This window comes from Huiozyma naganishii, chromosome 1 (assembly GCF_000348985.1).
Source record: "Huiozyma naganishii CBS 8797 chromosome 1, complete genome".
NCBI classification, from domain to species: Eukaryota; Fungi; Ascomycota; class Saccharomycetes; order Saccharomycetales; family Saccharomycetaceae; genus Huiozyma; species Huiozyma naganishii.
In genome coordinates, this window is record NC_035922.1 from 527,183 (window position 1) to 549,362 (window position 22,180).

At 46.4% G+C, this 22,180-nt stretch overlaps 13 protein-coding genes across 13 annotated transcripts in view; 7 read left to right on the forward strand and 6 right to left on the reverse strand.

Moving 5' to 3' along the window:
• Window positions 1–93: 93 nt before the first annotated feature.
• On the forward strand, window positions 94–2,361 carry SLI15 (Sli15p; the record flags this gene model as incomplete). The annotated part of the gene is made up of 1 exon (XM_022608252.1): window positions 94–2,361. The coding sequence occupies one exon, from the start codon at window positions 94–96 to the stop codon at window positions 2,359–2,361; it is 2,268 nt and encodes a 755-aa protein (XP_022462319.1).
• Window positions 2,362–2,437: 76 nt separating this feature from the next.
• Window positions 2,438–3,598, reverse strand: CNS1 (HSP70/90 family co-chaperone CNS1; the record flags this gene model as incomplete). Its single annotated transcript, XM_022608263.1, has 1 exon — window positions 2,438–3,598. One exon carries the CDS (start codon window positions 3,596–3,598, stop codon window positions 2,438–2,440), a length of 1,161 nt encoding a protein of 386 aa, XP_022462320.1.
• A 282-nt stretch (window positions 3,599–3,880) lies between these two features.
• Window positions 3,881–5,071, reverse strand: KNAG0A03960 (alpha-1,2-mannosyltransferase KRE2; the record flags this gene model as incomplete). The annotated part of the gene is made up of 1 exon (XM_022608274.1): window positions 3,881–5,071. The coding sequence occupies one exon, from the start codon at window positions 5,069–5,071 to the stop codon at window positions 3,881–3,883; it is 1,191 nt and encodes a 396-aa protein (XP_022462321.1).
• A 695-nt stretch (window positions 5,072–5,766) lies between these two features.
• Window positions 5,767–6,204, forward strand: CWC21 (U2-type spliceosomal complex subunit CWC21; the record flags this gene model as incomplete). The annotated part of the gene is made up of 1 exon (XM_022608285.1): window positions 5,767–6,204. One exon carries the CDS (start codon window positions 5,767–5,769, stop codon window positions 6,202–6,204), a length of 438 nt encoding a protein of 145 aa, XP_022462322.1.
• Window positions 6,205–6,531: 327 nt separating this feature from the next.
• Window positions 6,532–8,193, forward strand: PHO8 (alkaline phosphatase PHO8; the record flags this gene model as incomplete). The annotated part of the gene is made up of 1 exon (XM_022608296.1): window positions 6,532–8,193. One exon carries the CDS (start codon window positions 6,532–6,534, stop codon window positions 8,191–8,193), a length of 1,662 nt encoding a protein of 553 aa, XP_022462323.1.
• Window positions 8,194–8,307: 114 nt separating this feature from the next.
• On the reverse strand, window positions 8,308–9,381 carry KNAG0A03990 (ANP1/MMN9/VAN1 family protein; the record flags this gene model as incomplete). Its single annotated transcript, XM_022608307.1, has 1 exon — window positions 8,308–9,381. The coding sequence occupies one exon, from the start codon at window positions 9,379–9,381 to the stop codon at window positions 8,308–8,310; it is 1,074 nt and encodes a 357-aa protein (XP_022462324.1).
• A 1,129-nt stretch (window positions 9,382–10,510) lies between these two features.
• On the forward strand, window positions 10,511–12,043 carry CTA1 (catalase A; the record flags this gene model as incomplete). Its single annotated transcript, XM_022608318.1, has 1 exon — window positions 10,511–12,043. One exon carries the CDS (start codon window positions 10,511–10,513, stop codon window positions 12,041–12,043), a length of 1,533 nt encoding a protein of 510 aa, XP_022462325.1.
• Window positions 12,044–12,216: 173 nt separating this feature from the next.
• RMD5 (ubiquitin-protein ligase RMD5) lies at window positions 12,217–13,446 on the forward strand (the record flags this gene model as incomplete). Its single annotated transcript, XM_022608329.1, has 1 exon — window positions 12,217–13,446. The coding sequence occupies one exon, from the start codon at window positions 12,217–12,219 to the stop codon at window positions 13,444–13,446; it is 1,230 nt and encodes a 409-aa protein (XP_022462326.1).
• A 62-nt stretch (window positions 13,447–13,508) lies between these two features.
• On the reverse strand, window positions 13,509–14,693 carry CHL4 (Chl4p; the record flags this gene model as incomplete). The annotated part of the gene is made up of 1 exon (XM_022608341.1): window positions 13,509–14,693. One exon carries the CDS (start codon window positions 14,691–14,693, stop codon window positions 13,509–13,511), a length of 1,185 nt encoding a protein of 394 aa, XP_022462327.1.
• Window positions 14,694–15,706: 1,013 nt separating this feature from the next.
• On the forward strand, window positions 15,707–16,333 carry MET32 (Met32p; the record flags this gene model as incomplete). The annotated part of the gene is made up of 1 exon (XM_022608352.1): window positions 15,707–16,333. The coding sequence occupies one exon, from the start codon at window positions 15,707–15,709 to the stop codon at window positions 16,331–16,333; it is 627 nt and encodes a 208-aa protein (XP_022462328.1).
• Window positions 16,334–16,605: 272 nt separating this feature from the next.
• Window positions 16,606–17,097, reverse strand: BTT1 (CCR4-NOT core subunit BTT1; the record flags this gene model as incomplete). The annotated part of the gene is made up of 1 exon (XM_022608363.1): window positions 16,606–17,097. The coding sequence occupies one exon, from the start codon at window positions 17,095–17,097 to the stop codon at window positions 16,606–16,608; it is 492 nt and encodes a 163-aa protein (XP_022462329.1).
• A 354-nt stretch (window positions 17,098–17,451) lies between these two features.
• On the reverse strand, window positions 17,452–19,782 carry PAM1 (Pam1p; the record flags this gene model as incomplete). Its single annotated transcript, XM_022608374.1, has 1 exon — window positions 17,452–19,782. The coding sequence occupies one exon, from the start codon at window positions 19,780–19,782 to the stop codon at window positions 17,452–17,454; it is 2,331 nt and encodes a 776-aa protein (XP_022462330.1).
• Window positions 19,783–21,424: 1,642 nt separating this feature from the next.
• The window catches only part of KNAG0A04060 (uncharacterized protein), a gene marked incomplete at both ends in the record, with an annotated part of 1,134 nt that continues 378 nt past the window's right edge, over window positions 21,425–22,180 (forward strand). Inside the window, one exon of the mRNA XM_022608385.1 lies at window positions 21,425–22,180. This exon is cut by the window's right edge and continues 378 nt beyond it. Within this exon, the coding sequence (XP_022462331.1) occupies window positions 21,425–22,180 (756 nt within the window).

Below are 22,180 nucleotides of genomic sequence, written 5' to 3' on the forward strand. Positions count from 1 at the left end.
TTTAAGAAATTTGATCCCAAGAGATGTAAACAGAGCTGTTGAGGTTCTGCATCGAGTACAGCCGAGATCGACTGAGCCGTCATCGGGGTCAATATGAGCTGGTCGTTTAATCCCGAGAAGGACAATGTATCCAAATACATGGTTCATTCTTTGAATGTGCTCAATAATAGCCTGGATCAAAACATGGATGATTCGGTCCTCCACTCTGCTGACCAGTGGCTAAGAGATAAGTTTGAGAATGTTCTTGCATCTCCACAGCAAACAACATCCCTTAACAACAATGACTTTGAATTCACTGATAAAAATGATATATTCACTACTGCAAATGCTTCTCCAGAGAGGAGGAAGACACCAACAAAGAGTAACGCCTCCAGCGAGTTTACACCAAGGTCACTGTCAAAGCAAGTTCCAGAGAGGGCAAAAAAGGGTACAATGTGGTCGCCGTTTAGCAAGGAGCGCTCACCGGCAATTCCAACTTCCAATAAACCACTGTCAAATAGAGAACCCATAGCTACAAATACAGAAAGCCCTACCCGCGGAGAGAACATCATTAACACAGGCAATCATAGTACGCCAGATACCACTTCTGTGCAACGAAATCCCAACGGTAAAGAAAAAGAACAGTCTGCATTGAATAGCTCCAGACTGTTAGATACTGTCTCAGATAATTCAGAACAGAAAAGTGTTAGTCCAGCATCCGGCCCTAATAAAACCACATCCATTGGCGTGAGCGCAACTGTATCACCCGTGAATCAGCTAGCCGATACAGTAGTGATTCCACCGAAGAATGTTGCTCAGTATGATCCAGGGATTGAAAAAAGGGCTAGAATAAGACAAAATCTGTTCGTTCCCTTACCTGAAAAGGACCCGCTTACAGTTCGATCGGCAGCGCCTGTGTCCAAATCAAAAGATTCCACTAAAGAAATAACTACCACATACCCACTAGCTCAGACTCCAAAATTACCGAAACTTGAAAGAAAGCCTACGAAGAAGACACCCAATAGCAATCCAGTTTCACAAATCAACAACGTCGACCATTCCCCGTCTGCTCGCAGTGAACGAAAAGTTCAAAAGAGTACCGGAATCACAAAGGAAAATCAAACAAAACTTAAAAGTCCTCTTAAACATATAGCGCTGACAAACTCTTCCGTAAAGAAGTCCCCTAATATTTCTGAGAATGTATTTGATAGACTATCATCTCTCTCTACTAAATCCTTCAAAAAGAAAGTACAGAGCCACTCAAAACCCCATACTAGCTTACCCCGGTCGTCGATTGATTTCAGTGGTTCTCCAATGAGGAGACATTCTCCCCCTGCGAAAAGGCCGAATCAAGATGAGCTATCGATGCAGGAAACATTGAAAGATATATTCTCGACCAGTAAGACAAAACCGAGGCTAAATCTGTCTATTCCAAAGAAAAAAGAGTCATTGCCGTTGGAGAATGACGCTTCAAAGTTACCCCCAGTAACCTCAATTAAATATCCTGTGGAGCACGACGACATGAAAGTCGCTTTGCCCTTAGCACCTTCATCGCCAAATAAAGAAAACTTTAAGCAGGTCAACTTATCTATTTCGCCTGGAATAGAGGGGAAATCCCCAGTTTCTAAAGGTTTTTCAGTGTCTGGTGACAGCACGAAGGAGGGACTGCCCAAGAGTAATAATTCTACGGAAAAGTTCTCAAAGTCAACCGGAAATGCGGAAGATCGGAAATGCGATAACAAACTTACCGAGTTCCAGTTTTTACCACGCCCTGGGCCTGATAAGGAAGACGTTAAAGCAAGATTAAACAAGCGTTTGTCAGAAGTTCTTAGAACCCAACACGAGCTTGGAAAGCGGAGAAAGGAGCAGCGTAGAAAGAAATCGCAGTTGGAAGACGATTTATCCAAGCGCTCCAATGTCAAATTCAGTGATTTCAAGAATTATTCAAAAAAACATTCACTCTTAGCATCAAGTGAGCCTGCTAAGACTTTCACCAAATCGTCATCGAATAAAAGACGTCGTACAAAAGATAATCGAGAATCGACAGATCCAAATTCTGTTCTAGCGGGAATCAACTCGATAGATTATAGGAACAAGGCCAGTTTGAAGCCGTCTTCACATATTCAAAATAAGGCGCGTAGCGAGGCCGTTGATGATTCACTTCCAGAAATTCTGTCAGATCCTGAACTAGACACTGTAGTTTTGTCCAACTGGGCAAAGGAATCGCCATTGAGACAACAACTGGTAGAGCAGGAAAACTGGGACACAAAGAAAATCTTCGGACCATTGGCGCCATTGCATATTGAAGAGATATTCCCGACCACATCCAGATTGCATAAGTATAAAACTGCCATGGCGAGAAAAACATCTTGGAAAAGCTAACTACTCATCAAAGTTTGAGTAAAACATTTGCATGTAAAAAGATTTGACTATCTATATTGTATTACATATGTAGTATTCAACCAGATCTTGCCGCTAATATAGCAGATTTGTCCCATTTGGATACCCATTCTTCGGAATCCACTTTTGGAACGAAATATATTTTTATGGCATCATCCAGGACAGGAACGTCGGGTGTTTCCTTCTTCAATATATCGTGGAAGGAAAGCTTTTTCCCAGCTTTAATTAATCCACCACTTTTGGTTTCCATATATGCAACGAGTTTCTTTGCCGAGAAATTTTGATGGTTAGGCATATCAAACCACTCCTGTGGCCTATCCATAACGAGATCCAGTAGCTCCTGAACGGTGGTTAATTCACCTACTTCTGCTATAAAATCAAACTCGTTGGTGGTTGGATACATCACCAGAGCTGGATAAATCACTTGTGATTCGAAATCCATGGGATCCTCTAACTTGATGTGAGCATCGCCTAGTAGTGCAGAGCGTTTGCTGGTTTTCAAGTTGGTAAGGTTTCTCAATTCTAAAGCATCTTTGAGCAGAAGTTTCTTGTTCTCTTGGAATTCCTTTTCTTTTAATTTCTTTTCATCATATTCCTTCCTTTCCGTTTCCCTTTTAGCAATAACAGCCAAAAGATTCTTCAGTGGGACATTCTCTTCATCAATTTTCAGCCCAAACGAAACAGCGTCATGAGCTTCTTTAAATTTGCCAAGTGCCAGAAATGCCTTCCCCATTCTGTAAAAACACTTCAAATTCATTGGATTTATTTCCATAGCCTTTTGACAGTCCGCCACACAGCTTCTATAGTTTTTCAGTTCCAATTCACAAGCGGCCCTGTTGGCAAAAAGTGATTCATTAATACTTTTATCTTCACAGAACACTTTGATGCCTTTGGTGTAGAGCTCTCTGGCGTCTCTAAATCTTTTCACTTTGTATAAGTCGTTAGCTTGGTTTTTGAAATTTTCGGCAATCTCATGGGGCTCACCTTCATATGCCAATGCCTTCAGTGCTTCCAGTTCTACGTTCTCACCACCGTCACCGTCTGAGTTATCCAACTGTGTCATGAAAAACGGCATTCTATTCAATTCCTGCATTACCTCATCAGTAGATTTGTCTTTGAAATCAGATAACTGAGGCGGTAGCAATGGGTCATTTGGCCCAGGAACATACCTTGTTGGTTTCTTGTATTCGTTTGACATCGTGTTGTCGAAATTGGTCATATTCTGCCATCAATTGATGAGACGACACCGCTTCGCATGAGATTCCCAGCGAAATTGAAGCAAAAATGTTTTTTCTTTCAAAGTGCAGGTAAAAAATCAAGTTAAAAGTGAACCTTGCATTTGCCAATGGTTTCTATACTTCGACACAACATAAAGTTAGAATGCTTATTAAACTTTGAAATAACTAAATGAAATATACAGAGAAAATAACTCCTATAACGTAGTGGTTTTCATGTGACACAATGAATCAAACGTGAAGTTCTTTCCAGTTGTCTGGCTTCGTCATGCCTTGAGAGTCGTAATATTCTGTCCCGCATGCATACGCTTGGAATGTGAAGTCGTTCCCTTGGTCACAGGCACAGTTCGTTGTTTCTGTAAGACGTCCATGTCCCGAGGACAGTTAGTCGTAAGGTGGGTCGGTGGTACCAATGTCGGAGAAGTAGTGGATCTTATCTCTTGGGATCTCAGCGCGGCCGCAATGGAGTGCACTGGGGCATCCCCCCATCTTTCGTAGAAGAACCCACCGGCCCTGTCCAAGTAGTCGAAGTAAGCTCTGTACGCTGGCGATCTCCACAAATCTAGCGATGCGATTTCGAAGTTCGACCAGAAGTGGCACAGGTTGTACGTCTCCCCGTCGTTCCCGGACAAGAATTTCATCAAGTTGTTCTCCGATACATATTCAGGGTGTTCTTTGAAGAAATTCATGGAGGTTTTCCACAGAGTTGGGATCGTAGCTTCGTATTCGTGAATCGTAATGGTGACCGTACACCTTTCGTGGTCCTGCATCCACTGGAAGACATCGTAGTTGATGTCACAGTACAGTTGCGTGTCTGGTTCAACTCTCCAGTACCAGCTGTATTCGTCCAGTAGGGGATGTCTCCAGAAGAACCCGGATTGGTAACGACACATGTGTCTGTAGGATTCTGAACCACCGTAAATGATATCGGCCATCTTGGCTCTAGTGTCCGCAGCTTTACTTTGGTCGATGTAGTCTGGATACGACCAGTGCTCCTTTGGAATCAACCCGAACTTGACAGTGGATGACACTTCCTCTTGCACTCTCTTCTTAAACTCTTCAGAGAACGGTTCATCGTTCAAGAAAATCCAGTCGTACTTGAACTTGGCGTTGAATCTTTGTTCGACGATTCTTATGGAAGAGAGCAACCCGTTAAGCTCGCTGTTTCTCACCAGAGTGACGAAACATGCCTTGGGTCTCTTACCCTTGTTCGCGAAGTCTTTCTTGATGAAGTCCATGGTGGTTTGCTTGACGTTGGCTTTCAAGTCAGCCTCGAGCTGCTGTTCCTCGGTCTTCTCCTGGATGAAATCCTGGACAGAGGGAGCCTCCTGCAAAGCTTGCTCTTGCTTGTTGTCAACCGTGCTGGAAGCAGAGGTAACTGCAACGGGCACTTTGTCCGCTGGTGCCTTGGAAGCGACGACAACGTCCGCTTCCAAATTTACCTGGTCCAGCCCCATAGGGCGTGGTGGTCGCACAACATCCTCAGAGATACCCACCTTCTTTGGCACACCGGCACGATTCGAGTCAGCCCGACATTGCTGCCAGTCTTGGCCGTACTACTGGACGAGGACCCACGAGAGTTCAAACTGACAATGACGAGCAGAAAAAGCGTTGCCAGAACAGCAAACCTGATCAGCCTCTTGCTGAGGAAAACAGAACCTCTAGCCATGTTTCACCTTGCTAATACCAAGTGCGTGGGGGGTTCTGCTGAAGAAAACTTACCTTTCTTGCCTGAAGCACCGTGATATATGTAATATATAGAAATATATTATACGATATCAAAAATCCGAAAACAGAAAGTAAAAAAAGAAAGAAAGGTATATCTAGAAGCCACCTACCAGCAAGTAACTCGGAGAATTGTTTCCCCTGTTAGCAACTCCTAATATATATATATAATCTGGAGGAAAGGGATCAATTAAGAGAGAAAGAGAGAAACCTTGTAGATCATCGACGTGTTTAATTCGTTTGTAAAATTTTTTCTTTTTTTTTTTTCCTCAAGTAATTTTTTCGATGATTTTTTTCGCGTCGCTGAAAAAAGAAAAAGAAGCGATTTGTTCCGAGAATTTTAAAAGCTTACGTGACGGGTCCCAGTCCAGTTTGGGGAGTCGGGGTGGGTGGTTTACGTGGGTTTGCCTGTGCGTATTAATCCGGTATGTCTTACAATGGGATAGGTTTGAAGTCGGCCAAGGGTTCTTCGACCTCGGGCCACGTACAGAAATCTTTGGCTGGCCGTGCGGAGGGCCGGAGTAATGCGAAGAACTATACTGCACGGAGGGCGGCGCTGAAAAGTGCGTCCAAATCGGACCCTGGAAAACTTGCTGCCGTGAAACACGAGAGCATGGCGAAGCATTTGAACAAAAGGAAAGTGGAGTTGCAGGTATCCGAGTTGCGGGACAAATTGGAAGACCAGCAGGAAACCGATGCTTCCCTGACCGATGAGGTAATCGACGAGCGGTGCAACGCTCTGCGTGAAGAGCTCAGTCAAGAGAGAGAAACGGAGGAACAGGTGGCCAAAGTGTACAAAGCGAGACATAAACGGCTCGATGAGGACGGGTCCCATCCTCACACAGAACCCAAAGCAGACCTCTAATCGCTATCTCATATTTTTAGATGATCCAAGAAAAATTTACAAATAAAAAGCCGATAGTCTCCTTCTTTTTCCCTTTAACAAGAGAAAAAGTGGAAGAGACTTGATCGAGACACCACTTTCTTAGCCGTACACACAGTTGGTTGCGTGGTGGTAGCACGGAGAAGGAGTTTTCTTGAGATTTTGGAGTGAACTGTTAGTACTCTCGAAAAGTCACGTACTTTTTTTTTAACTCGGAAATCGTGAATTCTGTATTAGATTTCTTGATACTCTTATCTAGATATCAGACATCTACCACAAACACACAGACACATACAGCAATCCTCAATAATGGCAACTGGCGAAGATACAACTCTGTTGCACAATAGCAGGGTGAAGAAGCAAGCTGGCCCCACCGTCAGCCGCGGTAAAAAGAAGGCCGTGGTGGTGACTTCGCTTATAGTTATTGCCGTGCTTACTTTATTCATCCACTGGATTGATCAAAGTGCGTATGGACCTGGCAAATCACACCGCAGCAGTAGCAATAAAAAGAATTTGATTTTCTTCGTTACCGATGGGATGGGCCCCGCGTCTTTGTCGCTGACTCGGTCGTTCAGACAGTACGTAGATGGACTGCCCATCAACGACACGTTACAGCTGGACAGACACCTGATCGGGTCGTCGCGTACAAGATCCTCAGACTCACTAGTGACGGATTCTGCCGCTGGTGCCACCGCGTTTTCGTGTGGTTTAAAGAGCTACAACGGTGCGATCGGCGTTGACCAGTTTAAGTCACCATGCGGGACCATATTGGAGGCAGCGAAGCTGGAGGGGTTATTGACAGGTCTAGTCGTGACGACGAGGATAACGGACGCGACACCGGCCTCATTCAGTGCACACGCAGACTACAGAATACAGGAAGATTTGATTGCGTTGCATCAGATCGGAGAATATCCTCTCGGTCCTGTTGTCGACTTGATAATTGGTGGAGGTAGGACGCACTTTTATCCGAAGAGCGATCCCGGGTTCGGTTCGAGAACCGATGGGAGGAACTTGATCAAGGAGGTGCAAAAAAGGGGCTGGCAGTACGTGTCGGACCGCGCAGAGTTCGATGCACTTCAACTGGGGAAGAACGTATCCTTGCCCCTGTTGGCATTGCTTGCCGATAACGATATTCCATTTGATTTAGACAGAGATGAAAAAGTGTATCCATCTCTAGAGGAACAAACGATGACCGCGTTGACTGCGCTGAGTGAAGCGACGAGAGATTCCGACAAGGGGTTCTTCCTTCTCGTGGAAGGGTCTAGAATCGACCATGCGGGCCACCAAAACGACCCATCCGCACAAGTGAGAGAGGTGCTAGCGTTCGATAAGGCTTTCGCCGCAGCAATGGAGTTTGCGGATAACTCTGACGTCGAGACAATTTTGATCTCCACGTCTGACCACGAGACCGGTGGACTGGTCACTGCGAGACAGGTGACGAAGGAGTACCCTGATTACCTTTGGAAACCAGAAGTGCTGGGCAACTCCTCGTACTCAGGGGAGTACGCCAAGAGGAAGATCCTAAACTATCATGCTGACGACAAGCTTGATTTTGTGCGGCACGAAGTGCTGGAACGTGACCTTGGTATCACTGACTACACGGAGGAGGATGTCGCGGAGCTTGCCAGCTTGAAGGACTCTGAGGCGATCCAGTACAAAATCAACGACATGATTTCGTTCCGGGCTCAAATTGGGTGGACTACACACGGGCACAGCGCGGTTGACGTCAACATCTACGCGTACGCGAACGAGAAGAACGCGTGGTACGACATCCTGGATCATTTGCAAGGGAACCACGAGAATACCGAGATAGGGCAGTACATGGCGAAATACTTGGGTTTGGATCTAGGGAGCGTCACGGAGAAGGTTAACAAGACGAAGCACTCGCCAGATATGGCCGTCAAAGAATTGGGCACATCTGAAGTTTACGATGAGAATTACCACAAGTTGATCGATCTCCAGGGATTATGATCGTTGCTTCCCCCCACCGTATATGCTATTTAGAAAATCGTTACTACGTATACATCATTATGTATAATTGCTATGCATTTTAAAAAATGGATGTCATAAGATGGAGTAGACGCCTTATCCTCGGTGTACCACGTAGTTTGGTAATCCGAAAGCCTGGTGCTTGAGTAGTCTTGCCATCCTGGCGAAACCTTCCGTTTCAACGAGGTGGTGGAATGCAAAATTCGGGAACATCGCGCCATCCCTGTGCACCTCCGCCTTGACGAGCGTGCATGCGGTGCTCACGCTATCGAGTTCCATCTCTGTGAGCACGGATGCCGCGGCGTCGTAGAACTGGCCCATGAGGGGTCTGTCCGTGTACACGTGGGACACGCCCTCGATGACGACCCGACTGTGCGGCATCCCAGTGGCGAGCGATCTCCATGTGTCGCTAGCGACCCAGTTGTTCAGCGTCTCGCTGTCTGGTGAGCCATCGCTGTTGTTGAATATGTGTGTTGTTAGGATCGCCTTCCCATGGTTCGCCAAGTCTTGCACCAGGGTTGTTGGTGTACCGGTGATCTGTGAGTCCAGCCACAGGACCCAGCTGCAGTACGGCGGGAGTGTCGAGAACAAGAGCTGGTTCTTCAACGCTGCGAGTTGTTTCCTGTATGCCACCGGATCGTCAGTGTTGCCCCACTTGTTGTCATCTTTCAAGACTGTTATTTTGTTGTACCTTGTACTGTCGTTCGCTTGTACTTTTGCCAAAGTCTCCTGTAGGGCCTGTAGGATGCCCGTAGCGTTTTTAGAATCTGGGACGATGACCCCCAAATCGATCAGCTGTTTCGGGTACGTGAGTGCGAAGAGGTTTTCGAAGAACCTGCTGTTGAAATTGATCAAGGGGATCAGTACCAAGATATGTTCACTGTGCCCCTCTGCGTCCGGGGATGCGGCCAGTTCGTTCAAATTGTAGTACGAGATACCTCCAGTCTCGACGGCACCTCTGTTGTCTTTGTACTGATACTCCTTTGTGAACGGACTTGCGTAACTGAAGTAGTACGTGCCCTCTCTCTCGAGGGAATCCACATTGAGCAAATCTGAAGTGTGGAAGCCCAGTATTGACGGGTACCATATTTTACTCACCAAAACGGGGAGTGTCACTAAGCAAAGCACGAGTGACGCGGCTATTGACACGAGTGTTTTTGAATTGACCATTATGGTGTATCGATCAGCTCACGCTCTCATGACAGTGGCATGCGACATGAGAGAGCTGGGGGGTAAACCCAACGCAACGCTGCAATGCGACACCTCTGCGGTATATCTTATTCGCATCTTTATAACAATTGTGGCGTGTTGCAACAGCGCCTACCAAAGCGGAAAACGCACGCACACACAACGAAATCGAGCAACAGGTGACAGAGAAAGTTGAGAAAAATAAACTCATGCAACAACAAACACCAATGAAAAATCGCAATTGTCGTCACTCTTTCCCCTGCACTACGTGATATACTACGTGGATAATCACTAGGAAGTATACAAGAGAGCAAGAAATGGGGAACGCACCAAGAAGTGAATCTACTTGTGAGCGTGTCCCTGTCAACAGGTTAAAAAAAGAGATACAGTGGCCGAAACAGAGGGAGGGAAGTATCTTTAGTCAGTGGAATCAACGAAGCGGCAGCGTAGCATACTCTGTGTATAAGCAAGCAGAGTCGAGCCCTGGCACCTCATCTTATTCTCGGTACAAATCCTGCAGTCCCCTCCAGTTCCAGATCTCGAGACGTCACAAGCCATCACGTGCCCGCACCCGCCGCCCCTAAAAACAAAACAGGGGACCGGGACCCGCGATTGCCATGACAAATTCCCGTTTGCTGCGTTTGCCGGAGGTCTCGACGGGGCGGCAGCGAGCAGCGTGACAGCTGTCACTGACAAATGCCCGAAACGGAGCAGCAGCAGCGTGAGCAGTGACAAATAGCCGCCCTTGTTCTGGGTCCGCTGCCCCCGCTCCCCGCTGTGCCCCCCTTCTTCCCTGTGTTGGGGTAAAAAGCAGCGGCAGGCGGCGGGGCGGCGAGGCGGCGCGGGTTTGCCGGAAATAAGAGGAGGGCCGCGGTTGTAGATTTCTGGAACCCTTTATTTTCTGCTGTTGGCTGTTGTTGGTTCTCGTGGCGGCTGTTGCATTGGTAAGCAGCGCTTTCCTCCAAGAGTGTTGGAGAGGGGGCGCGGGGATCTATCTGCGGGACTGGCGTATATAAATGGGGGTTGTGTCTGTGTTCGTTGGGGGGAGGGTATGTTCTCGTGGTTCCCTCTCGTGTGGTAGAAAGTACCCCCAACACAACAACAAGACAAGATGTCTGCAGAGGATAAGACTAATACGGCTGAGGTGAGAGAGGACAGGGTGGTCACTAACTCCAACGGGATCCCCATGAACGATCCCTTTGCCACGCAGCGGATCGGGGAACATGGGCCCCTGTTGATGCAGGATTCTAATTTGATTGAGTCCCTGGCGCATTTCAACAGGGAGAGAGTCCCCGAGAGGAACCCACACGCTCATGGGAGCGGTGCGTTTGGGTATTTTGAAGTGACCGACGATATCACGGATATCTGTGGGTCCGCCATGTTCGACACCATTGGGAAGCGGACGAGGTGTTTGACCAGGTTCTCCACGGTGGGTGGGGAGAAAGGCTCTGCCGACACGGCAAGAGACCCTAGAGGGTTTGCCACCAAGTTTTACACGGAGGAGGGGAACTTGGACTGGGTGTACAACAACACTCCGGTCTTCTTCATTAGAGACCCCTCGAAATTCCCCCATTTCATTCACACCCAGAAGAGGAACCCACGGACTAACCTGAAGGACGCAAACATGTTCTGGGATTTCTTGACTACTCCGGAGAACCAAGTCGCTATCCACCAGGTGACTATCCTGTTCTCGGATAGGGGCACGCCAGCATCCTTTAGAAAGATGAACGGGTACTCCGGCCACACTTACAAGTGGTCAAACAAGAAGGGCGACTGGCACTACGTGCAAGTCCACATTATCTCGGACCAAGGGATCGAGAATTTCACCAACGAGGAGGCCATCGAAATGGCAGGTAAGAACCCAGACTACTGTACAGAGGACCTCGCGAACGCCATCGAAAGGGGCGATGCGCCCTCCTGGACAGTGTCCGTCCAGGTAATGACAGAGGAACAAGCCAAGAAACTGCCCTTCTCAGTGTTCGACCTGACAAAAGTCTGGTCGCACAAGGACTTCCCACTGCGTCGTATCGGCAAGCTCGTGCTGAACGAAAACCCGCAGAATTTCTTCGCACAGATAGAACAGGCCGCGTTCGCACCAAGTAACACGGTGCCCTACCAGGAGGCCAGTGCGGACCCAGTCCTACAGTCCAGACTGTTCGCATACGCGGACGCTCATCGGTACAGAATCGGGCCCAACTACAACCAGGTGCCCGTCAACTGCCCCTACGCGTCCAAGTTCTTCACCCCGGTCATGCGCGACGGGCCCATGAACGTCGACGGGAACTTCGGGTCCGAACCAAACTACTACTCGACAAACTGCAAGTACCAGTTCATCCAACAGGACAGACCCATCCAACAACACCAGGAGGTCTGGCAGGGGCCGGCGATCCCATACCATTGGGCCACCTCTGCGGGGGACATCGACTACGTGCAACCAAGAGCTCTGTACCAGAAAGTGCTTGCTAAGCAACCGGGCGCACAGGAGAGACTGGCACACAACGTCGGGGTGCACGTCGCGAACGCGTGCTCGGGGATCCAGGAACGGGTCTTCGAGATGTTCTCTAGAGTTGACCCACAGCTGGGGAACAGGATCAGAGAGATCGCTACTGAGAAGACCACCGAGAACAAAATGAACAAGTTGTGATCCCAAAGTATTTATTACCCGTTACTTTTCTCATACATCTATCCTTCTAAAGTATATATTTATGTCCTTATTTATGTCTAATCGTTATTTTCGATGAGTTCAAAAATAAAACAGAAAGGGGAGAAGAACTTCTAACACTTTCCCCCTTGAATCCCCCCAGGTGCCAACGAGGCATGGCTAAGTTACTGGGTAAATTGGAGGCAGAGTTCGAGAAACTGACGGGCGGGCATGAGGCAGGCGGGTCCGGCCTGCGCCAAACACTCAGCGACACGCAGGATTTGAAACAACAACTGCGGAAACTCAAGGCACACCTCAACAAGAACATCCAGGAACGTGAGGGGTCGCCACAGGACAACAAACTCATGAAGAAGAGGGCAGTTATACAGGACAAAGTTAACAAGTGTTACAAAGTGTGGGACCACGCTGTCAAGAGACAGGGGAAGGCAGTGGGGCTACGGTACGCTTGCTTTAGGAAGGATGCACTCGCACAACTCAAGGGCGCGCCGCTCGAGGAGATATACCAGCACAAGATTGCTCCAGCGAACAGAGCGTTCGTGGATAGGGCCATCGGGTTCCATATCTCGAGGTACAACGTCGGGGACTTACCCCTCGATGAGGGGGCCAATATCGTGCAGTACTTGGAGACCGCGTATAGAGTGGATAGGGCCGCCTCGGAGAGGCTCGCGCCCATGGGTCGCATGATCCATGATTTGAGAAGGCATGAGTTTGATAGTTGCGCCGCGTGGGCAAGCGACCACGGGGACAGCGTGACCCCGAGGTTGCAGTTCGAACTGTTTATATTGAAGGCGTTGCAGATGGTGAAAGTGAGTGGAACAACGCACACTGTCAAGTACTTGATTGATAACGTGCCGCAAAACCTTATCACGTACAGCGAGGACTCCACGTACAAGGACGTCTCTGCGGCACTGCTGGCGAAGATGGTCCTCGGACACGAACTGCCCGATATCGACGCAATCATACAAGAGAGACTGCAGTCGTGCATCCGGATCTTCACGCACGAGTTCTGCGCTCAAAATAGCCTGCCCTTCGACTCCCCCTTGTTCCTCACCGTCCTCAGCGGGATCATCTCACTCCAGTATTTTATCAAATACAACCAAATTAGAGCAGCGTCACACGTAGGTTGGACCACCAGGGACGAACTACCCTTCGACGTCGAGCTGCCAGATTTCTTGTCCCATTTCCACCCGATATTCATCTGCCCAGTGTTAAAGGAGGAGACGACAAGCGAAAACCCACCGTACTCCCTGTCCTGCCATCATATCATATCCAAAAAGGCACTGGACAGACTTTCGAAGAATGGGAACTTATCATTCAAGTGCCCTTATTGTCCCGTACACACAACAATGATAAAGACCAAGAGAGTCAATTTTGTCATATTATAAGCAGCAGACGTTCCCCTACCCGTTCTCTCGTTTATGTAAATCCAGATATACGTAGCAGGACCCTATAGCAAGTTTTTCTTACTCACCTTCTTGATAAAGTTCCCATGTGCGTCTACTGTGCCAGAATGGTTCCCGTTCTCGCCAGCAAGCCACCCTGGCACTTTATCGATGTCGACCAGCCGTTTATCACATAGCTTATGCAACCCTGCAAAGATATCTGTCCCCTTGAATTTGAACTTGACAGTGACTTCACCTGGGGAGGACTGGGCCTCACGGGTCACCTCATCCTGAAAGACAAATGTGGCCCTCTCTACAGGCACCAACGATTCGTACACATGGCGGCCCTGGTGACAAGAGGTACTGCCCTTAAACTTCAACATACTCTTGGATTGTATGTCGGTGGGATCCACCATCTGTCCAACAATGCTCCGATGGACTCCCGTGTTCCCCAAGGGTGACACATCCGTCTCGCCCTTGGCGTAGGGGACCCACCTCCCCATCGCCTCGCTGAACCGAGTCGCACCACATACGAGAAACATTTTCTCTATCGATCGGACTGGTTCCAGCTCGTTATCATGCAAATGTATCACCGTTCTGGTAGAGAGAGCACGCTTGACAGCTTGCTGTATCAAAGTTGCGTATACTCCCGTTTCAGCGGTGTGTATTATGATGGGGACTTCGCTGTCCTCCATGAACGCTACGTAGTACGTTTGAATCGCAACAAGCTTGTCACTATGCTGGTTCTCCCCTGAGCTGGCGACGGGTCTATCGAACAACTGCACCCTGTAGCACATCAGCGGGAGGTTGTTGTGACGGAATTGGTATATGTGCGTGTAATGGTGCTTTGTCAAAGTCTCGTACAGTACGTTCACAAATGCATCCCTGTCTACATGTGGGTGTGTTCGCTCGTGCTTTGATTTGTATATAGTCTTTGAATGCCAACGGTAATGGAATGAGTGTTGCTGCACGATGCAGCTGTCCAATTGACTCAATTGGTACACGTTTAGTCCGTCGGGCCAGTACTTCGCCAGCAGCCTCTGAGTGACTACCTTCCTGTTGTATTTCATCATGACGAACTCGTGCAGGTCATCTTCCAGGTGTTCCGCAGAGAGCCGTCTCCTAGCGAATCCGAACTTTCTACACCATTTCCGAGCCAATCTTACTAATGTGGCCAGAGGCAACCGGCGCATTTGAGTGAGCTCATAATTTTTTCCCATATAGGGGACATACGCATCGTCGAGTTCCATTCGGGAGTCTAAACACACCAACCACGGAAAACTGATACAGTACAGTACAGTGCGATGAGCTTCTCTCCTACCTTCCAGTTCCTTTATTTTTGTTTTCGATTGTTTTTTTTTCCACTTATTCTCTTTCGGAGATCACATAATCGAAGTAGAACGAAACACCGCCTACCACCAAGCTTTCACCCTCTGGCTAATACCTCTACACATGCTACAAAGTACAAGGCATCGCCATGCGTTACAGAGAGGCCAGGCCAGGCCCACACAGCAACTTCAGGCACCAGCCGACATTCTCCGTTACTATCCGGTCGTTTCCTCCTGAGGGAAACTAAGCACGCAGAGGGAAAAGTGTGAATGGAAGTCCATCAACTGCTCTGTGCTGCACGCCGTGTGTACCACTCCCATTGCCTCGTCTTCTCACACATTTCCGACGCCAAACTGGGAAATGTTCACAATTTGAGTCGCGGTGTTCCCACAGTTTTGGGCACTTTCGCATACTATTTGCCGTGTGTGTGTTGCCATACTTTTTTTGGCAAGAAGAGTTGCACACACATATTACACTGTGCTACATACAACAAGCCCGGAAGTGACTAACGTGGGACGTCGGACCCGGTTGTTGAGCCATCGTTGCGCTTCCCTCGGGTGGTGGACCCCGGCGGTCACAGTTGAGGTGAGGGCGAGAGGTCTCTCGACTTGTTTCTTTGTTTTCTTTCTCTCCAGAGGGGAGAGTTATGCGAGACTTGGCATTTATATAGCTTGCAGATTGCTTAGGAGCCTAGTAGCCTGTGTGAGTGTGTGTGTGGTACTGGAAAAGTCAAATTTGCAGTGTTGCTCTGTTATATTAAGTACGCTTGGTCTCTCTTTCTTTCCAGGGTCCCCTCCTGTAGTGCTGGCAGTCCGCGATGAGTGTAGATTTAGATCTGCTATACGATGACGCTAAGAAACTGACACTGGACCACCAAGAGCCTGGTGCTTTTGAGGAGTTTCGTGACGACAACCACTCAACCGACGCTACAAGAATGGCGAAACGGGAAGGTGACTACTACAGGAGGATTACTGACGCTATTTTAAACGTATCGAATAACGGTACTGACCCGAAATTGAGAGAACTGCTGAATAGACTCGGTGGAGTGGTCAACACGAAAACAGAGAATATTGCAACGCCTGTCAGAGTACAATCTGTTGATCCATCCCTACTGGACAGTAAATTCAAAGAACAGAATGGCATGCTGTTGAAACTGTTTACGGACGAAGTAGGCGGACATACAGATTCCTTGGGAGGTTATACAGGCCCAGAGAAGGAGAAATATGCATACAGAGGGGCAGACAGGTTAGATACGCAAACGCCATACAAATCGATCCCAAAATCTTATAAACCACAATCAAGCATAGATAGACCCTTTGTTTGTGCGAAATGCCACATGAATTTTCTGAGGTGCTCCGATCTGAGAAGACACGAGAAGATACATTTGCCCGTGCTCCCCAACATATGCTCGCAATGCGGCAAAGGGTTTGCAAGAAAGGACGCCCTGAAGAGACATGTTAACACACTTGCGTGTAAAAGAAACAAGAAGAAAATAGCTTCTCTAGTGAGCAACGAAAGTAACAGAACAAACAGTCATACCAGTTCAACCTCAAATAAATAATTAAATACCATACATTTTTATCCCTACGACGGGGGGTGGATGCAAAGAAACATTATAGTCTTCCTCACCCTCATCATCCCCTACAAGACGGCCAACGTATATATATCATTTGTTCATCAACTCTCAAAATATGCATACAATGATATCAAATTAATATACTTCGAACGTGGATTATTATAACCGAGATGGATGTATATATATGTATATTCTCGTATATGTTTCGCATCAAGTTAGGTCTTCTTCTTTTGCTTCTGGATAAGTTACGACGTCATCTATTCGACTTCGGCGTCAAAAGTTTGACCCTCAACCAATTCTGGGATGGCTTCGTCCTTCTTGGCCTCAGCACCTTCAGCGTTGGCAATGTCGCCACCCTTCTGCTGTTGAGCTTGCAATTGGGAGGCTAGCTGAGTCAAAGCTTGAATGGATTCAGGACCCATTTGAGAGATGATACCTGGGAACAACTCTTGCAAATTCTTCTCCTGTGGGATACCGTAGAAGACGGAAGTGTTGTGCTGTGGGGCAACTTGGACACCAACTCTGTTGAAATGCAAGACGTTACCGTCGTCCTTGAAAAAGTTGGCTTCGGCGACGTTGTCAACAGTGACGGCGTTGAACTTAGCCAATTGAGCCTGCAATTTGGTGTCGTCCTTCTGAGCACCAGCAGTGGAAGAAGGCTTCTTCGCCAACTTTCTTCTGGTACCACCAACCTTGTTCTTGGCGGACAGTTTTTGCAACTTGGCTAGTTTTTCTTGATCGATTGGCATGATTTCCTTGGTTGAATGTGTTCTGAGTTCCGAAAAAAGGACTGGAAAGGGATACCACCAGACAGTAACTACAATCAACTTCGCATTAAGAACAACGCCAGCGAACGCCGTCTGCTAAAACCTTGTGCAAAAACTGAAAAAATTTCAAAAAAACTGAAAAAAAAAAATTGTTTGCGTCGTCTCGTACGAGATTCCAGATCTTACCGTCGTGCAAGGTGACAGTTATACGAATTCTGAGTATCTGTGGTAATATATACCAGGCTGGTCGTTTTATGTATCATAAATTACTATACTACAATTGCTCAAAGGGGGGCACCAAAATAGCATGGGTTTGTGTGACGGTTCGCTGCTCGTTCATTTCTTCTTGTCCTTCTTGCCAAATAAACTGAATTTCTTTTTCTTGGGTTTCTCCGTCGGTTCAGGCGCTTCAATGTCGGTAGAGATTGGTGCCGCTGGCTCAGATGGAGCTGGTGGGGCGGAACCAAATTCATGACTGATCGCAATAGGTGTCGCGCTGCCGCTCTGTTGCTGAGGCGTGTTTGTGACGGGACCATTGTCGCCGGCTGGTGCTGGAGCGTGTCCGAACTGGATGGGAGGGTTTGGCGTGCCTGAGTTATTTCTGCTCGAGTCAGGAGAGGTAGCTTGGAAGCCTACGCCGGCATCTGGGTTAGCAAATGTGGTGGGTTGAGGGAAATCCATCATTGTAGTCTGCCTCTGCTGTCTGTTTGACTCGTATGCTGTTGGCAATGAGCTTACACGTTTACCTGCGCCCATGTTACCATTCTGGTTGCCCATAGCATTGAAAGCTATACTCGAAGCATGCCCGATTCGTGGCAAATGGCTCTGTCTATTTTTCCGGCTCGTTGGTTTGATATGGTGAGATGCATATGATTGTTTGTGTGAAGCAGCCCCGAATTCAGAGGAATCCAATGGCGGACTCAAGCCTGCTGTAATTGGGTCAACAAAGTTCGAAGAGGAGACAGGCAAATTTGGCGAAGAATGGTTCGACTTGTTTTGATACCCGGCGTTTGGAGGGACGTATTGCTTCGCGGCAACAGCCGGAGGGAAAACAGAAGCGTTATTTTGTGGCGGAGACACGGTTAGAGGATTCGAATTCGGGAAGTATGGGACAGATTGTGATTGTTGCCGCGATGGCATTTGAGTGTATGCGGGCATCTGCTGCTGTCTGGTCGCTTTCTTTATCTCCAGCTCTCGTTCTAGCAGCTCTTGCTCCTTCTTCTTTATCTGTCTTTCCCGTTCCTCAAACGAGACATCCGCATCAGTGGAATCGTGGAAAACCTCATTACTGGATGTTGGCCCAATATTCAAAGGAGCCGTATCTTCCGCTCTTGAGTTGTCCCTCATTTGTGTTTGGTTCAACTTAGCATCTCTCAACTGCCTCATCAAATCGTCGATTACGTCTTGTTGCTGATTGTTGAAGTTACTTCTTCTCAACTGATCATTTTCTCTTTCTAAATCAGTAATTCTGCTCATCAGTTTCTGTCTCAAGTCTTCGTTTTGGGTTTGCAGCGACAGATAGTTCCTTTCTAGGATGTCCTTCTCATCTTTCAATAAGCCATGTTTTTCCTTCAAAGCACTGTACATCTCTGACCTGACAAACCAGTCGGATTCACGTCTGTTAATCTTGTCGTACTGCATCATAACGGTATACAAGAATTCCAAGTAAGGAGTTTTGATATCACAATCGTCAGCCAATAGGATGGGCTGTAGCAACAAAAGATCCAAATCCAGTGACGGACCCTCTTCGATGAAGTGGTATAATAAGCCCGGGATATTATTTCCAGAATTGTTAGATTTCCAGGCCTCCAAAATATGGTCTTCATTTTCCATTTTCGGTTTCAGTCTTATGTTCATAGTCTTGGCAATAGTTAGAACTTCCGTGATCAAACCGGAGAGGAGAGGTTTAGCCAGGACCTGTTGTGGGAACTTGCTAACTTCCTTTTCCTCAAAGAGAATTAATAAGGGGTCAAGACACATTTTTGGAATGGCCATGGACCATTGTTCGGATAGAAATGCAACAGGTGAGTGATTACAAGAGGAGACTTTATCGTTAACAAAAACAGAACGGAAAATAGTTTCTAGAACGTTCATACTACTAGCAATGTCGTCAGGGTAGTTGGTTGTCTTGCTATTCTGGCCTATGAAGATCGTTTGGGATTCGCTGGAGTTCCCATATTGTTGGTAGTTGTTTGGACCCAGTTCACGTACATCATATGTTGTTAATATACTGAATACATTGCCATTGAACGTCTCTGAGGCAAACACTTTATCACTTTCAATGAATTGTTCTAATGATAGAAACCCAGTACTCTCAATTAAGATATTAGTGTTTGAACCGATCAACTGTCCAAGTTCGGTGGGCAGTGTTGACAATTCCCTCAAAGACGAAGCACTCAAAATAATCAAGTCCAATTGCAATGCATGAGGCGAGCCTGTCAGTTCCTGTAATGCCTCAACCAGATTACTTATAGAGGTAAAATGGTTATCAATTTCGTACTGAGCCGTCCCGTATGCAAATGTATCCATTTTGAATACGTTGGACTTCAAGTTGCTGACATGATACAATTCTATGTCTTTGTTTTCTTGAAATCTGGAGGTGTACAGTTGAACGTTCGGGTTGTTGCCAACTATCAGAACTTTGTTTATGTCCGGAGGAGACGTCATGATATGCTTTGTATAATGTTTTTTTTTCTCTTTCTTCGAGTTTTCTTTCTTTCCTGATTTTCTCAAGTAAGAAGAGTATACCTGGCAGATTATTGAGCTCTAGAATTGATTGACCGGTTCAGATCAATATCGTACTATTATTAGAACAGTGTTAGGTTATCTAGTTGTGTCAAGAAGAAATGGAAACGGGTCCAAAATATTCTTAGAAGTAAAAGCAAAAAAATAATAAATAACAACGTTGGCCAGATGCAAGCAGGGGTCAACAACCAATCGGGGCAGTTGAACGACACTGTCTATTTCGTTCCGTCTATTTTGGCCAAATATATTCAGCCGAGTGTCAAAACAAATTTTTACGGTTGACAATGGCAATGAAATGGGTATAAACTACGCAAACAGCAACACACAACAACAACAACAACAACAAAAGAGAAAAATACCGACGGAAAAGAGACAAAACAAAAAATTACTAGGTAAAAAAAAAAACGACGGAAAAAGACGCAGTATTTCAACTGCGGGGCCAGAGTTTCCAAACGGCTTCCGCGGAACCCACATTTGATCAATGAAGATAATGCCATGCATAATAGGAGCTTCTCAAATATCCCAATTTTTTGAATTGTTGCGCTCTCCTAACCAAATAAAGAGGCACCAAAAAAATAATGAGAATTTTTCATAGAACGAACTCTCTGCTTTTGTTTGCCTGGTTTAAAAAATTGTGGCCAGCCAAAACCGACGCAGATACACCATTTCTGTATTAACATTCCGGTATTACAAAGGCCATGCAGTGAGGGAAATTTTTCACGTAGTGTGTAGTCTGCGTCCTATTGAGACTCCTGGTCAACGCTTGCACGAATTTGTTGCTATCCAGGTCTTTTTACGCAGAATTCAAACTGCGATATATTGTAGAGAAACTCTTGTTAGCACGCAATTGGATCTTTGTATTTTTCCACATAGACCAGTACATTGTTCGTAATCTTGTACTGTGTAATACTGGATTTTGGACCTCTGTTGATACGGAGGGACTAGAAAGGGAATGCGCTATAACCTCAATGGCCTGTAAATTGTTTCTGTTTTATCAAAACTGCATTTATGATCTTTTTTCAACTTTATATCAGATGATCCGCTTTGACCCACAATTGATTTTCCTTGGCGGGGAAGAGACATACCTCTGAAATTCCGGAAAAGGAATGGAAAATCATAAGCGGAGTTAAATATTTCCTCATATACAGCTGGTGTAGGAGTGGAGGGTAGAAGTACACCTTGAGTACCTTTTTTCGGGGTCATTCTAATTTTACAATTTTTTTCATACTCCTAGTCGTTTCGAACTGTAAGACGGTTTCTTGATCTGGTAGATCACTACAAATTAACAATTGCCGAAAACATTTACAACTCTGGATGAGTATGTATCAATCACAACAGTAGAGCTGTCCCAGATGAATAGGCAATTCAACGCAAATGTAATTTCATTTTTGGAACTGAAAGGATTGCATACCTGAGAGTCTTGTTCTGTTCCTCGATTTTTCAAGAAAAAAAATAATATATATCTGTATGATTACTTATCAAACAGATGAGAGTGTAATGTCATCGGGACAAATCTAAAGAGAGCTCAAGGCCTGACCTTGTTTTAGTTCTACATTGCTTGTATATGGGGTACGCTGCAGCGGGTTTTCCAACTAAAAGACACAAGAAAAGAACATCTCCGCACCACGATGACGATGACATACCTATTTATTATTACCATGACGCAGCATTCCAGAGCAGTAATAGAACACAAACGCTGAGAAACTTTAAAAGGCTGAGAGTGAATGAGACGAGAGATAAAGAAGAGTCTACTAGTGATGACCAGAGAAAGCCGTACGCGACTCTGTGCGATTTGCCTGCGGAGGTAATCCGAATGATCTACATAGAGACAGCAGGAAGTGAATCGTTGGCATTGACTAACAAGTATTTACACCAATGTCTCACCCCAATTTGTACGACGGATATGATGTCTATATTGCAAAAACATTACGTCTTGCATTATAATCTGAGTGAACTATCTGATGGAGAGATATATGCTCCCATCTTCGTAGATGAAAAAGTATTCAGCAGCTTCATTATGCATGATTTCATGTTAAAATATTTAAACACAGAAGGAAGTGAGAGGCAAATATATTTTGTTTCGTCTCGTGCATGGAAAGATCGTGAATCTATATCCTCGGTCCTCTCAAACGATATAAGCTACCCGGAAATCTTTCACGAAAGGCCTGAACTAATCTTCCAATTCTCAGAGTACATGGCATATTCGAGTCCATACTTGAAGATCAAACAACCGGAACTTGTCATCTCCAATTCGATTGATTTTTATTTTTCTGGGCAGGACAGATATGAAAGGACGGCCTTTTTCAAAACAATGCAGGCT